Below are 17,592 nucleotides of genomic sequence, written 5' to 3'. Positions count from 1 at the left end.
GCGGCTGGCGGCAACCCTCATCACGTCAACTTGTTTAGAAGGACGACACGTATTTAGAATTAAATACACAGACCAGGTAAGGAACTGAGGGGGTGTGCAAAGCGTTAAGTAGTAATTTAGCTGGTCGTTATGGCAAGAATTTTAGTCCTCTAATACTGAAATCTGATTAACGGCACAATAAATATATTCATTATGTTGTCTGGACATTTCAAATAACACCAGCAAAATCAGTTTCACTTTTTGTGGACTGTTTTTGCTTTCTTGTTTTTTTTTTTGGTGGGGGGTGTGGAGGTGGAGGGTTAAGAAGAGGATAATATTCATTTATTTTTCTGGAAAATAAAGAAGTAGCAGAGGTTTGTTGTTAGGAATTTCTCAAATTTAGAAAGAAAACTTAGGTGTATGTTAGAATAAATCAATTGTCCGTGTATGTTTCAAGAGAAAACACATGTTTCATATTTGGAAAAGAAGATGCTCCTGAAACAGGTTGTCTAATGTTTTCACTGTGAATAAGAATGGTACTAATGTATGAATCAATAATTAATGTTACAATGTATTAATGGAATTAATATATTCATTGAGTGCTGCTTTGTGCTAAGCACTATACTAAAAGCTTTTTACTTCATTATCTGTCAAAATAATCCTAAGTACTGACATTGCTGTAATGACACTTGGATAGGCTGAGGCCTGGGTGTGCTGCGGGCTGTCCCTCGGGAATCCCCCTCACGCCCCCAGTCTGGGAGCTCACACGGAGGACTGCGCCACGGGTCGTGGATGGGCACATGGTGGACATGGCGGAGCTAGCGCATAGGCAGGGCAGAGGAAGGCTGGCTGGGGGTGACCCCTCCATCAGAGCAGCACGGGAGCATCTTGCAGCTGCTGGAAGCTCCCTGACAAGCGACATCTTCTAGACGGATGTCCCCGAGGGGAACCTTGGGGCCCGGGGAGCAGGACCTCCACAGGGATCACGGCTGTGTTACCTTCTGCTTCGGGTAGTGGGCCCTGCAGTCTCTGCATCTGCTGCCATTAAAACTTTCCATCTTTTGTGTCTAATGAGATTTGTCTCCCCCTGAGCAACTCGCTGTGACAACCCAGCAAACTGTTTCCATTTCACCGAAGGTCAAATAAGCTGACAGAGCCGTTAAGTGGTCAAGCCAGGGCCATCCAAGCAGAAAGGCCAGTATTTACACAAGGGGAAAGTTATTTAAGGCTGCTTACATCTTTGCTTCTTTTTGCTTTTAAGATTTTGACACTAATTTTTGGGCACATACTGTCCACGGCTGTACTGCTGGCACCTCAAAAAGCCTCGGGTACAGTGGCCACACAGTATTTGTTGTTCAATGAATGAATTAAAGTCGGTGACAATCAAAAGGCAACTTTAGGACATAAATGCTCATGATTAAGAGAGATCAACTGCAAGGGAAATATATTTCATTTGAATAATAATAAGCTCACAGAATTTACAGAGCTGTTAGAATTAATCGATGTGCATCAAAAATTTCTTTAAACACGATCTACATTTTAATGACTGTAAACAAAAAAAAGGGGGTGGGGCTAGAACAGTTTCCCTGCCCAGGGATGGTGATGAATTTATTGGTGCATGCCACTTAAAGGAAAAACAGACAAAACTAACAGAATCACAATGAAAATCATTTTACAAAAAGTGGAGTTTGGGGCTGTCAACGGAGAAAGTAAGCACGCACGTCACGTCCACGAACAGCTCAAGGACACAGGCGGAGGAACGCAGACCCCGGAGCGGGTCTGACCTGCTGAAGCCCTGGAAAGGCAGATGCTGAATGTGTTGGTAAGCAGTTTCAAACGATGATAAATACGGAACATGACTTCCAGTAACTTTAACCGAAATGTACAATTTACATACTTCAGAAGAAAAAGATGTGTCAGAACTGCACTGTAAAGTGAATGTCCTGGGTGACAGCCCCAGGAGGCAGGCTTTCCCCCTTGCCACATCTGCACTCGTCTGTTCAGTATGTTCTGAAGAGCGGCTCTGTACCCTGGTGCTGGCTGAGGAGCCACTTTATCGCACACGATTTTTTATTTTTAATACCGATAGCTCATTAGCAGGCGACGGCAAACGATTCTTCTTCATGAGGACTCCAGATTAACATACATCGATCCCAACAAGTTCCCTGGCCCCTCTTGCTGTGGGTTCTCACGTCACCCCACATCTCCCACTGCTGCAAGCATCACGACTCTCTATCTTTACCATGTGATTATCTGATTTCTGTCTGACTCCCACACTAGGCTGTAAGCTTTTGAGGACTGGACCATGTCTGCTCTGCTTGCCACATCCCCCCAGGGCTGCCACATTAGATGACACAAGGCAGGAAGCATCTGTGACAGGAGGGAGGAAAGGTCTCTGCACTGAAGTCTTTTGAATAACACTCACATTTTTCCATTTTAGAGAAACAGATACCAGACAACAGAACAGACACCTAACTTCCGAATAAAGGACCAGTGACATAACGCATTATCGGTGCTCGATAACGCACGAAAGCAAAAAGAAGAAAAAATCAGCCCCAAGCTGCCCCTGCCCCCAGTCAGTTCCAGCCACAGCTCTCGTGGGAAGACAACGCACTTTTAAGATGGGAGAGAGGGGAAAGAGCAGCACTAACAGTCTAGTTGTCAAGCGATGATGGAGGAAGTTACTCTGTTCTGGAACAAGTACGTCACAGATAACTGCAGAACACTGATACAACATGAAATCAGATTTTTAAAAATCTCTGTTACGAGTTCTTTTCATGCCTAATTACTTCCAATGAGATAAGGCTTATGCGAGCCAAGGACTTCAAGAGAACAAGACAGAAAAGTCTAATAATAATGAATACTCGCACCGGCAAATGCATCAATCTCTGCCTCTTCTACTCCCTAATTCTGGTGCTCCAGGTACACTGGTGCCAGCTCCTCCTCCCTGGGCAGTCTCCTCATCTAGGCTTGGCCCTAGGCCCTCTTCTCTCTCTAGGAGATCACAGTTATGTCCATGGCTTCGAGGACCCCACTCAGGCTAGCTCCTCACCCAGGTCTCTCCTTGAGCTCTGGACTCACACATCCAGCTATACCCCTGGATATGTCAAAGGACCTTCAGAGTCAGCGTGGCGCAGATGAAATGCATGATCTCGTCCCTCCCTCGACCAACACACACACACCCAGGTCTTCTCCCAGCAAAGACTGTGGCTTGTCTTTTATCCCATGTCCAGTACGGTGTCTGATACATAACAAGCGCTCAGACACCATGTGTGAAAGCTTTTGGGACCCGCCCCAAGGAATTAATGTCGCTTCAACCACAGACCCTATAGCACTCAGAACTTCACTGTTTTGCATGTCCGTCTTTCCCATTCAATCATGAGCTTCTCGAGGGCGAGTCTGCACCCAATGTTCTCACATGCTGCCTGTCACGACTGGATGCTTGGTGACTGTTAGCAAAGGAGTTTCTGCCCAAAGCTTTGGCCTTTGCCCAAGCTTTCCTACAGAGGCAGAACTTTAATTTTGTCTTTAAGCCATAAACCAATGCTTAAATACTCCCACAAAATTGGCCTCCAAAACACTTTCACAATTCCATATTTTTCCTGTTGTTTCTTCTGTTGGGCTGCAGGCTTTGTGTATGGGTGAGGGACAAGGCCCTCTGTGACGTGGACACAAAGGACCAAAGCAGCTGGCAGAAACCCAAGGGTCCTCAGGCCAAACCAGTTCAAGGGCTGTCTCTCCCTGATGGGCCTTTTTAACAACAATGGAATTTTGAAATAATTATGATATCCATATATAATCTCTTCATTTCCATGTATTCCATTCAAAACTTTTTAATTGTAATTATTCTAAAACATAACACAATTATTACCAGTAATTTAAAACGAACCAAGCCATAAACCAAAGGGGGTAGGACGAGGATATAAAATCATTCAAAATTTATGTTTTGAAAGCGGTGATGCTATCTCATCAGTATCTTCATCTTTGGACACTGGTACCCAACTAAATTCTTGAATGAAGACTAGATTTCAGCGGTGAAAATGCATGCTTCTATAAATGCTCACCTCTCTTGTGGTAGAGTTTAACTAGCAGTACTGCAACTGGTTCCAGAGGAACTGACTGTTTCCCCACTTGCTTTTGTGACTTAAAGCTGAGGGAGCAGATAAAGTGATTACGAATTTTTGCTGAGCAACCTTGTCCCACTGGTGGCAAACGCCTAAATGTGCCGCTGACGACAGGAATGAAGGGACAAACTGCAATGTCCCTTTGCTCTTTATCAGGAAACTTTTGTTCTGAGATGTCACTGAAGTAAAACTTTTTTTTTTCGTTAAAGACTGTTGGGTTTTATAACACTAGCCTTAGAATGCACTTCAAGGACAGATTTGAATATTTTGCCACTAAAGAAATAGAGCCACTAAAATCAGAAAGATAGTTGTAGATGAAAGAATTGTTCAACTGATTAACAGACTATTTTCTTTTTTTTTTTAATTTTTATTATTTATTATTATTTATGCCTACAGCACCTGGTCTTTCTAGGTGGTCTCCCAATCCAAGTACTGACCAGGCCCGACCCTGCTTAGCTTCCGAGATCAGACATCGGGCTTGTTCAGGGTGGCATGGCCATAGACCATGGACTGTGGCTCCACTGGGGCGCGAACCCAGGATCTTCTGCGTATAAAGCAGATGTGCTAACTGCTACACTATGGAACCGCGTCCAACAGACTATTTTCTGGTTTAAAAAAAAAGAATTGATTTCATAGTTAACTGTAACAATCATGTCTAAAACAGATACTTTAAAGCTTATTGTGACAAATGTGAGAAAGACATCTCGCCCAAAATATCTATAATAAACAATTTATACCTTTGGCTAAACATATAATTCTAAATTTGTTTCATCTCTTCACGGCAGAAAAAACTGCTTATAAACTAACCCATAAAGATGAGAGACTATCCTATGTCTAAAGGTTTTCAGAGGAGATATTCTATCTGCCTCATGTATCAAATTTAATGTTAAATAATTCTCATTGCTAAAACATGCCTTCTCAACTCTTGCGGGGTCCATTTTTAATTTTACTCACCCTTCTAAGATAACCACACATGATTTCTGGCGGTGGAGGGGAATGGTCTAACTACAGGGCTAATTAAGATGTGCATTTAACTAGAATATCTCCAGAAGGCTACATGGGTAACTGGAAACACCAGTTATCTCAGGGGAACAGGACTGGGTGGCCTGGGGATAGCAGAAGAAAGGGGCCTTTTCATCGTATACCCTTCTGAACATTCAGAATTTTATACCATGTGAACATACTCTTAAAGATACATATTTAAGTATACTTTGAATGAGGCAGAAAGAAATGTTTCAGGACCATAACTCCGTCAGGTCTTGGGAGCAGGGTGAAATGCCCACTCACCACGCAGTCTCTGGGGGTGAACGTGCATCTTGAATTTGGGTGGGAGATGCTAAGTGATGCTGGAATCTGAGGAGACTGCGTGGTATATGGTCCAAGTCTGCTGGGGAAACATCCTTTCTTTTGCAAAATACTCAGGACTGGGAGTGAGCTGGACAAGGGTCTCTTTCTATTCTGACTCCTAATTATTTTTATAATTTTGAACTGATCGCCACCTCCCTGAGTGTTGGTGTCCTCTGACGGCTAAAAAAGTTCTATTAGATGAGCTCTCAAATCCTTTCCTGTTTCAAAATGCTACAAATGCTACAAATCTTTAATATATCTAAATATACTTCTCAATACTGAGAAGTATTACAGTAATTCTCAGTAATTTCTGTGGCTACAGATAAACTTCTTCAACAAAAAAGCCTGTAAGGAAATAATTTCCTGGTCTGAGAGAGTAAAAGGCATCTGGTGGAAGCAGATCCGACAGCACTTGTGACTGGTGTGGAGGATAAAGAAAGCCAGATGCTAGTCAGAGGTAAGGACAGATTTTAACCAGTAATAACTAGTCCAATAGGGAAGGGCACAGCGCGAACCTAACTCGGCTTCCCTCTGTGCAAAGGTGACTGGGCATCCTGAAGGAAGGATGAGGGAGTAGGAAGGAGGCAGGCCTGGGTTCAAGCAGAGGCAGGAAGGTGGACATTCACAAGAAGTGGGCGGTGGGGCTGGCCACCTGGGTTTGCTAACTGGTGCTTGTCAAAGTTAGGGTGCTAGCCTCTCAGAGACTGGGAGACATGGGTCCTAGCTGTCAGAAACGAACAGTAAATCCCTTTGGCAGCTTGAGTTTTCCAGGCAAGAACTTAAGGAGGCTAGAGTTGTCATCGTTAGTGACATAACCTTGTTGACAGAACTATGCTAATGTCTGTTCTGTGTGTGTGTGTGTGTATTATTTGTGATGAGAATCTAGTTTTCTAGGTCAAAGCTGAGGCTTGGTCAAGAAGAGGGCTCAATAGGGGCTGCCTAGAATTTAGTCAGGAGTGTGTCACTGGTAGTGGCACACGTCACCTCCCTGCAATGTGACACAAAGATATATTTCAATGCCAAGGGCGGGGATGTCAGAGCAGCAATGCATTTGTGGTTCAAGACCGCCACAAGGAACCCTGGTAACCTCGATTTTCTATAGTTCAGCCATCTGGACAAAAATTGGTGTCATGCGGGGCTTCTGTGTCAAAACCGAGGCCACTGTCATGCTGTAGTATTACTAAAGGCATGTGAAGAAAATATAACACTAAATTCACAAGTAACTGAATTTCTTTTTCTTGTCTAACTGCTCTGGCTAAGATTTCCAGACCCCCTCACCCCCAAACATATTATATTTTTTGCTGTAGTAAGAACACTTAACGTGGGAGCTATACAAACGTTAAGTGCATAGCACAGCACTGCTAACGGCAGGCTCCTTGTTGCACAGCAAGGCTCCAGAAACAACCGTCCTGCACAACTGAAAAGCCACACCCTCGAACAGAACTCCCTGCCACCCCGCCCCCACCCTGGGCAGCCACCCCCCTACTCCCTTCTTTACTGTACAAGTTTTCATTGTACAAGTCTCTCACCTTCTTAGTTAAGTTTATTCTTAAGTATTTTATTATTTTTGATGCTATTATAAATGAGATTTTCTTAATTTCCTTTTCAGATAGTTTGCTGTAAAAAATTTTTGTATATTGATTTTATATCCTGCAGCTTTACTGAATTCATTTATTCTAACGTGTGTGTGTTTTCCCTATATAAGTGTGTGTATCTTTAGGGTTTTCCCTATATAAGGCCATATCATTTGCAGATAGTTTTACTTCCTTCTTTCCTATTTGACGCCTTTTACTTCTTTTTCTTGCCTAACTGCTCTGGCTAAGATTTCCAGAACGAGGTTGAACAGAAGTGGAGAGAGCAGGCAAACTCATCTTGTTCCTGATCACAGAGGAAAAACGTTTCCTCTAATATCACTGAGCATGATATTAGCTGTGGGAGTTTCATATCTGACCTTTATTCCATTGAAGTCATTTCTTTCTACTCCTAGTTTGTTGAGCGTTTTTAATCACAACAGGGGTTTAGAATTTTGTCAAATGCTTTTGCTGTAACTATTGAGATGACTGTGTGGTTCTTATCTTATATTCTGCTAATGGGGCATATCCCATTAATTCATTTTCATATGCTGAATATCCTTACATTGCAGGGATAAAACTCACCTGATTACTATGTATGACTCTTTTAATGTGAGGATGGATTCAGTCTGCTAGCATTTTGCAGAAGGTTTTTGTGCCCATGTTCATTAGGGACATTGGTAACTTTTTTTCTTACAGTCTCTGGCTTTGGTATCAAGGTAATCCTGGACTCATAAAATAAATTTGAAAGTGTTCGTTTCTCAAGTTTTTGGAAGAGATTGAGAAGAAAGGATGTTAATTCTTTATGTGTTTGGCTGTATTCTCTAGTGAAGCCATCTGGTCCTGGCATTTTCTTTCTTGGGAGGTTTCTGATTACTAACTCAATCTCCTTACCAGTTATAGGTCTGTTCAGATTTTCTATTTCTTAATGATTCAGTCCTGGTAGGTTCTATTTTCTAAGAATTTATCTGTTTCTTCTAGACTATCCAATTAGTTGGCATGTAATTGTTCATAGTGGTCTCTAAAAATCCATATTTCTGTGACATCAGTCGTGATGTCTCTTGCTTTATTTCCAATTTTTAAAATTTGAGTCATTTCTCCTTTTATAGTTAGTTTAGCTAAAGATTTGTCAATTTTGTTGCTCATCACAAAACTCAACTCTTAGTTTTGTTGATTTTTTCCTATTGTTTTTCTATTTTCCATTTCATTTTATTTCTGCTCTAAACTTTATTATTTCCTTCCTTCTGCTAACTTCGGGCTGTTTATTCTTTTTCTAGCTCCTTTAAGTATACAGTTGGATTGTCTGAGAGCTTTCTTCTTTTATATTGTAGGTATTTATTGCAATAAACTCCCCCTTTTTGCTGTATCCCGTAAGTTTTGGTACGTTGTGTTTTTGTTTTGTCTCAAAGGATTTTCTAACTTCCTTTGTGATTTCTCCTTTGACCTTTTGGTTAACTATGAAAGAGTTCTTTCACTTCCGTATATTTGCGAATGTTCCGGTACTCCTTTCACTATTCATTTCTAGCTTCATTCCACTGTGATTGAAAAAGGTACCTGATATGATTTCAATCTTCTTCAATTTGCTAATACTTGTTTTGTGACCCAACATGTGATCCATCCTGGAGAATGTTCTTTGTGCACTTGAGAAGAACATGTATTCTGCTTCTGTTGGGTGGAGTGTTCAATACATCTGTTAAGTTCATTTGGTTTACACTGTTATTAAAGTCCACTGGTCCTGCCTAGATGTCCTATCCATCTTTGAATGTGGGGTACTGAAGTCACCTACCATTACTGTATTGCTCTGCATTTCTCCCTTCGATTCTGTTAATATTTGCTTTACATATTTGGTATTTTATATATTTAGGTGCTCTAATGTTATATGCATATATATGTATATGAACTGACACTTTTACCATTACATAATGCCTTTGTCTGTTGCGACAGTTTTTGACTGAGAGTCTATTTTGTCTGGTATAAATATAGTCACCTCCGCTCTCTTTTGGCTATCATTTGCATGGAATACTTTTTTCGATCTCTTTACTTTCAGCCTACAGATGACCTTAAATCTAAAGGGTCTCTTGTAGGCAGCATATAGTTGGATCCTGTTTTTCGTTTTTAACCATTCAGCTACTGTGTATCTTTTGATTGAGGAGTTTAATTCATTTACGTTGAAGTAATTATTGATAAGAAAGGACTTACTATTGCTTTCTTGTTGATTGTTTTCTATCAGTCTCACGGTTCTTTGGCCCCTCTCTTCCTCTCCTGCTATCTTTGTGTTCCACTGATTGTTTTGTATTCACATGCTTGGATTTCTTTCTCTTTTGTGTATCTTCTATAGGTATTTTCTTTGCAGTTACCATGCGGTTTCTTTGTGGTTACTAGAAAACAACTTAGAGTTACACGTGTCTACGTTAAACTCACAAAAACTTAATTTCAGTTGCACACAAACTACTCTTACCTCTTCTCCGACATTCTGTTACTGATGTCACAATTTCTTTTTATACTGTGCATCCATTAATATAATTTTATAGTTAGTTATTCTAATACTCTTGTTTTTAACTTTTAAATTAGAATTAAATGTGATTTACATATCACTATCACGGTAACAAAGTATTCTGTATTTATATGTTTGCCTTTATCAGTGAATTTTTGTACTTTTATATGCTTTCATATTATGGTTTAGCACCCTTTCATTTCAACTCAAGGGCTCCCTTTAGCATTTCGTTAAAGCTAATGAACAATCTCAATTTTTATGTATTTAGGAGTCTTTATCTCTCCATTTTCTTAAGAACAGTTTTGCTGGGTATAGCATTCTTGGTTGGCATTTTTTCCCATTCAGCACTGTGAATATATGAGCACATCCTCTCTGGATTGCAAGGTTTATAGTAAAAAATCTGCTGATAATCTTATGGGGAGGTTCTTTCGTATGAGACATTTTACTTTTTTTCTTGTGGCTTTAAAATTCTTTGTCTTTTGAAAATTGGATTACAATGTATCTCAGTGTAAATTTCTTTGAGTTCATCTTCTCTTAGAGCTGCTGGGATTCCTGGATCTGGAGATCCATTTCCTCCTCCATCTTTGAGAAGTTTTTGACTATGATTTCTTTGAATAAGCTTTCTGCCCCTTTCTCTCTCTCTTCTCCTTCTGGGACTCCCAAATGCATATATTCATCTACTTTATGGAGTCCCACAAGTCCCCTAAGCTTTCTTTACTCTATCGCACTTTTCCCTTTTTGCCACTCTGACTGGATATTCCAATGACCTGTCTTCAAATTCATTCTTTCTTTTGCTTGATCTAATCTTATGCTGAAACTCTGGGAATTTTTCATTTGTTATTGTATTTTTCAGTTGCATAATTTCTGATTGTTAAAAAATATTTTCTGTCTCTATATTGAAATTCTCACTTTGTTGATGCATTGTTCTCCTGACCTCACTGAGCATCTTTATGATTTCCACTTTGAATTCTCTGTCAGGTAAATCATATATCTCCATTTCATTGAAGTTATTTTCCAGAGATTGATCTTATACCTTTGTTTGGAACATATTTTCCTGTTTCTTTATATTCTTTGACTCTCTGTGTTGGTGTCTGTGTATCAGACAAAATAGCCAGCTCCTAGTCTTCATAAACTAGCCTTTCATAAAAGAAGACCCTCACCAATCAGCCTCTCCAGAGATTCTGGGGGCCTCTCAAACCATCATGCTAGTCCAAACCACTGCCACAGAGACAGGCCTCATGAAAAACCAAACCTGCCAACACCCTGATCTTGAACTTCCAGCCTCCAGAATGGTGAGAAATAAATATCTGTTGTTTAAGCCCCATAGCCTGTGGAATTCTGTTATGGAAGCCAAGAAGACTTAGAGTCCTCACATACTCTATAAACTCCAGGTATGCTCATAGGCCCTTCTTGCAATTTAATGGAAGACAAATTTTAGCCTGAAATAAAACATATCACTTGAAAAAAAATTAGCTATACATATAGATGAAATTAAGAACATGCCGTGAAAAATAATTTTGTTTTCACAAAGTCCATCCAACTTAGCAACCCTCATAGTGGGATAACATGACATTATACACCTTTTAATGTGTTTCAGTATAAAGAACAGGATGTCACCTCTAAAGTATTCTTACCAAAATTGTTTATTTTAGAGCTAACTTCCAATTTACAGAAAACACAGGTGCTAGGAGGAAAAGTTAATGGATAGTATGAGTAAACAATAAGATAAATACAAAATGTGAGACATTCAACAAGGTAGGTAGTCACAGTGAACTCATTACAAAGGCAGTGTCACGAAAATTTTTCGAAAAGAGGAAACTCTTCTAAAGATGTAACAACCAATTGCTGTACAGGAACAAAAATGGATCCTGGTTCCAAATATCAAAAAGAGAAAAAATAAAGTCTATAAAACAAATTCTTATAATAATTAGAGAAAAATAAAGATAGCCTGAATACAGATAATATCACTGCTAATTTCTGAGGTGTGGTAATGTAGAATGACCTTATTCTTTGGACATGTATGGTAAGTATTTAAGGGTGATATGCCAGGATGTCTACAACTCACTTCCAAAAATAGTACCATAAAAGATGTGTGTGTGCGAAGACAGAGGTAGGGAAGGAGGGAGGGCAGGGGAAGAGGAAGAGAGCACAAATATGGCAAAATAGTAGCTGTTAAATTTAAGGAAAGTATATTCTTTCAATTTTTTTGAAACGTCTGAACACATGCATAATAAAAAGTTGGGAAAGATTATCCCAAATGTCACTTCTAAACTATCTATATCAGGATTTGAAGGGGAGAATTCATGGATGGATACCTATGAGCTCCCAAAATTCTAAGTAAAGTCACGTGTATAATCATGTATGTATAATATGCACAGTTTTCCAAGGAAAGAGTTCCCAATTTCCACATGATACTCAAAGTCCATGACCCCCAAAGGGTATGTAAATCACCACTGTAGAATGAAGAAAATCTGTGACAAATAAGAAAATAGCTAGACTTCAAACTCCATGCTTATAAAACAGTACTGCTTGTATTTTTAAAAGTTAACAGGAAGTGGCCTAAAATCCCATTATGATCGGAGCTATCTCAAAATATAAGGAAGCAGCTCACCTTGGCGGCTGTTGACCTCTACACTAAGGGCAGGTTGTCCAGGAGATGGGAAGAGACACGGTGGTCTCTCGCAGTCCATATCCTGAGACCTGGAGGTACTGCTTTAAACAGCAACTCCCAGAAGATGCTTGTCATGCAATGCTCAGAGCATTACATTATAAACAGTAGTCTGTCTTCATATTCTTTTTTTCATTAATAATTTACAAACCGAGAAAGAGCACGAAAGCATGACAGAGATGGAGGAAGCAAATATTGTTTTTCCATGTCTTGATTCGAACCTGACTGACAAGTGTCCCAAATCTCTTCTCTCAGTATTAAGTTCCTCCGAGGCCCCTCGGCATGTCTACGGCCTATTTTTTAAAAGACAGTGAGCACTTTCCTTGAAAATCCTGTTAGCCCTAAGTATAGAACCCGTAAAGGCAACCACTGGGACGGAGGTTGTGGGCCAGGAGCCCAACCACCTACCAACGCCGCTCCCTGGTCTTGTGGGCGGGCCTAAGGAGTGAAGTCCCAGTGCCTGGCTTGGAAGCGGCCACCCATCTCCACTGCCACGCCCACGACACCACGCTGCCTGCTGCCTCAGCACCTTTTCCAGGATTCAGCACAGGGTGCCCTGGGTCTGCCTCCTCAATGGGCCCCTTGCACCTCAAAGGCAGATGCCAAGTCTTACGCACTGTGTTCCCAGCATCTCTGGGTCTGGTGCCTGTCAGGCTTCAGGTGTGCACTACGCTGGGGACACTGGCTGGAACAGCTCATCAGGGACACTGTGACATGAGCTTCATGAGTCCCATCACTCTAGGTGAGGGAAGAATGTGAAGTCACGACATCCACTTAAATATTTTTAAGTGATTTCACATCTGTTCACTCATTTGGTCATTACAAAAGCCCTGGGAATTAGGCAGGAAATAATTCACTCCCTTGTCACAGAGAAAAAAACTGCAGGGAGACGTTAAGTGCCATGCAAGGTCACTTAATGGACCGCAGGAGACTCTAGGGGCGGCAAAAACCTACAAAAATGAAGTGTTATAATACATAAATTCAAATGCTTCTTCATACAGATATGCACGTGCTGCTGGATAACTGGAAGCTTTTGGGGGAGGGCGAGGGAAGAAATTGGGAGTTAAGAATATCTTTTTATAATTCTCTTTTTATAATACTAATTTTGAGAAGAAAGAGAAAAAAACTGGCCGTTTTTACTTGAAAATAATGGGAACATGAAACATATTGACTAGAGGAAAGCAATTCGGTAAAAAAAAGTTACTCAAAAATAAAAGTTATGGTTCCATATTATAACACTTGCTTTTACCAATACTACACTGTAATCTCGGGTATGAAATGTTTTGTCATTTTATGATTTTGCTGTACTTGGAAAAAACAAGTTTTATATATTTACGAAGGTTTTAACTAGTCAACCCTATATTTAAAAAATGAATTACCAATATATAATTCTATTAGGTTATTATATATTACTTTATCATAAAAGTAGAACAGGCACATTAAAGATAATTTTGAAATTAGGTTTTTAAAAATGACTGAGAGGCTCATCACCATAAAATGACAACCTGCTCATGGCATTCTGATTCATGTCCTTCCAGCTGCTCTGTGATGTGGTCCTCGTACCACATACATCGCTTCACATCCTGGCTTTTCCCCTTACCTTTACATCATGAGAGCTCTTCCAGATTATCACGCCGTCTTCGTAACCACAATCTATAACTGGCTGAACTACTGTCTAATGCTTTAAGTGGTTACATCACATTCTCTTTTTGGACAAGTAGACCCTTGCCAAGTTTTACTATCATAAATAATGCTTTAATGAACAACTGTTAGTCCCTTTCTTTTAGATAAATTCCTAAAGCATATTACCAGGTCAAATTGAATGTTAATTTTTAAGACTTCTGACATAACTCTACACCCAAAGGTCTAATATGCATTATTACCAGCACTGAATGAGAATGCTTATTTGATTGTACTCTCATCGGTAATCAGGAAAATCATCTGTATCGGCTTATTACACTTTTTTGCTAATAAATGAAAATATATCCTTATTATGCTATTTTACATTCCCCCTGAGAATGAATACTTTCCTACCATATGATTACTGACTAGTTGACCTTTTTTTGTACATTATCATTATGTCCTTTATCCATTTATCAATTGGCTATGCAAATTTAAACCTAAATTTGTACAAACATGTTCTACAATTAAAACGTTAACTCATTGTTTACCATATTGGTAGGAAATATTATTTTGTTAGCATAGTATTTACTTCAAATTTTTGTTGTAATTTTTACCTGGGTATTGTCATTATCCTTTTCTTTTGTGCTTCTTTAAGGGGCTTTGAAGCCAGCTTCCCGTCCCCACCCTTTCTTCCCCGTGTGACAGTATTTAACTCATTTCCTCCTCAGCTTTCATGGTTTTAACATTACACAGCCACATTCAAGAGCCATTACCTGCTGGTCATCGGGAGTCCATATGCCACATGTGATCTGACTTTCCAAGTTGATCTCAGATGACCAGTGTCTTTGTCCACTGACAGAACCGACCAGGACAAACCCATCTCGATATGAAATTAGCGCTTGAGTCCCATCGTGGCTCCACGTGAAATCACTCACCTTTGAAACACAAACACGAAAGGGGTCAATTTGTAATCTGAAAGGGAAAGCACATTTACAAAGACTAGATACGGTCATTTAAGATCGAGATGCGTTTAAAGAGAATAAAATATATTTGTGTATTATAACAATATTATACAATATAAAAGACAATATTGGAAAGCATGTGTCCGTGCAGTGCTAAGTGCTTTACACACACTGACACACCTCGTAAAACCCATCTGTGAGAGGTATTACCATGTTCATTTTACAGAGAAAATAGGCACAGAGGGGATAAGTAACTCCTCGGTTGCACATAGCTGGCAAATGGCAGAGTTGAGAATAATCCTAGAGTGTGTGGTTCCGCCCACCTTGCTTCTAGCCATTGTTCTATGTCCTCACACTTACGTCCTCACACTAACAGTCTTCATCAGTGTCTCTTGGTCACTTATCAAAATAGTAAAGCTCTGTTTCTCGTCAGTCTCACTAATAATATTTCCTCAATATAGATGAAAAAAAATTCTAACTGGAAAACACACTTGGGTGTTGAGTTTTCTCAAATGCATTTATTACATCTATTCAAATGACCATATCTTTTTTCTCTTTTAATAGTGTAGTGAATTACTTCTATGAATTTCCATTATACTGTCCTTGCATACCTAGAAGTAGCCCAACCTGGAAGTGAAGTATTGTCTTTTACACTCACAGTTGAAGTTGATTTGCTAACATCTTTAAAACTTCTACATCTGTATTCGTGAGTAAAACAGACCTACGATTTCCTATTTTGTAACATCTCTGTCTGGATTTCTCAGGGTTATGTTGACCTCTCAGAAGAATTTTTTCCCACTACCTGGAAGAATCTCTATAAACTGGGATGACCTGTTGCTTGAAACTTTGGTAGAACAGGCTTGTGAAACTGTCTGGCTCTGTATTTTTTTATGGGAAGATTTTAAACCACTGTTTCAATTTATGTCATAGTTGTGGCACCAGTCAAGCTTTCAAGCTTTTTATTTCTTCTTGAGTCAATTCTATTAAAATTTTTTTTAGGAATTTTTCCAGTTCAGGTAAGTTTTCAAAATTATTGTCAAGTAATTGTTGGCTGTATTATTATCCTATTAAAATTCAACTTTACTGAAGTATAATTTGCATACAATAATGAAAGCTTCCCTCGGCAGTCAACCCCCTACCCTCACTCTTGGTCCGAGGTAACCAGTGACTTGATGTCTGTCACTCGTCACTTGTCCCAGAATGTCACATGAATGGAATCATATAGTATGTTTACTTTTGTGCATGGCTTCTTTTACTCAGTATAATGGTTGTGAGAGTATTTTGATATTTTGTATGCATTCCTTTTTATAGATGAGTAATATTTCATTGTATAAATACACGATTTATTTATCGACCCAAATTGCTGGACCCTTAGGTTGTTTCTAGTAGTTGGCTATTATAAAATTGCTATAAACATTCACGTGCAAGACCTTCTGCAGACACATGGCTGCCTTCCTTCTGAGTAAATACTCAGGACTGGAATCAGTTGCTGGGTCATATGGTAAGCGTATATTTAACTGAGTAAGAAATGACCAAACTGTTTTCCAAAGCAGTTATACCATTGTCCACTCCCACGAGCAGGATGTGCGAGCACTAAGAGGTCCACATCCTACCAGCACTTGGTGGTGTCGGCCTTTTCTGTTTTAGCTATTCTAGCAGATATGTAGTAATGTGACCTGGTGCTTTTAATTTGCATCTCTCCCATGACTAGTATGTTGAGCATGATTTCATGTGCTTATTGATCATCTGCATGTCATCTTTTGGGACAGCTATGCTCAAATCCTTTACCTATTCATATACATGTATTCATAGTCACCTATTCATATGTATCGAGAAGTCAGCCTTCTTATTGTTCTAAAAACTCTAGATACAACAATCCTTTATCAGATACGCGTGCTGCAAATAATTTCTTCCACTCTGTGACTTGCCTTTTCATTTTCTTAACGGTATCTTTCAAAGAGTGCAAGTTTTACATTTTGAGGGAGTTCAGTATCAATTCTTTTCTGTTATGATTCATGCGTCTTGTGTCTAATCCATGGAATTTTTACCCGACCCAGCATTGAAAATATAAGGTTTCCAGAAGTTTAGCTTTGACATTTATGTCTATGATTCACTTAGGGTTAATTTTTAGACACAAACCTGGTTCAAATTCTGGCTTTCACACCTATGAACTTTCTTGGGCAAGTTACCAAACCTCCCTGACCTGCTTTTTATCCCATTAACTGAGAAGATCATCTTCCGAACAGGATTCCTATGGAGACAGAGAGACAACAGACGGAAAAGCCAAGCACTGAGTCACATCCCCAGCTCCCCTTCACCTTCTTTCTCTGAGTGACTTTAAACACCTCTTGCCACGCAACTGAAGACATGTCTCACCTGACCACTATGGGTTTCTGAAGAAAAGAGTTCACGCTTGGTGGACAGGAGAATTTCAGCACTTCAGAGACCCTAAATGGTAAACTCAGAGAAGTCTCTACTTTACAGAAAGCCAGGGAGAGCTGCTGCCTCGAGACGGAAGCCAGTCTTTGGTGATGACATCATGGCGACTATTTCCGGGCAGGCGGGCACCGTGCTCGGGGGCTCTGAGGTATTCGCACCTCGTAATGCCACAGACACTATGACAACATGTGGAGACAATTGCTGTGTGCAGACAGTGCTATAAGCACTTTCCATATTTACAGATGAGCAAACTGAGGCACGGAGAAGCATGCCCCATTAAGAAGCCAGACAGTGAGATTCTTGGCCTGTGTGGCCTGACTCCAGAGCTCCCAGGGGCCATGAGCTTCTCAAGGTCGTGGAGACTCCCACACCTGCAGCTCTATTT

General features: G+C 40.0%; 1 protein-coding gene and 1 pseudogene across 1 annotated transcript in view; both read right to left on the bottom strand.

Annotated features, from left to right (window-relative positions):
- The window catches only part of TULP4 (tubby like protein 4), a 136,227-nt gene that overhangs the window by 42,566 nt on the left and 76,069 nt on the right, over nucleotides 1-17,592 (bottom strand). Inside the window, exon 3 of the mRNA XM_015591863.2 lies at nucleotides 14,580-14,741. Coding sequence (XP_015447349.1) covers nucleotides 14,580-14,741 — 162 coding nt within the window. The remainder of the gene's footprint in view (nucleotides 1-14,579; nucleotides 14,742-17,592) is intronic.
- LOC112482342 lies at nucleotides 4,491-4,607 on the bottom strand (annotated as a pseudogene).

This window comes from Pteropus alecto, unplaced genomic scaffold, assembly GCF_000325575.1.
Source record: "Pteropus alecto unplaced genomic scaffold, ASM32557v1 scaffold195, whole genome shotgun sequence".
NCBI lineage: Eukaryota > Metazoa > Chordata > Mammalia > Chiroptera > Pteropodidae > Pteropus > Pteropus alecto.
This window is presented reverse-complemented; position numbering and strand designations above follow the sequence as displayed.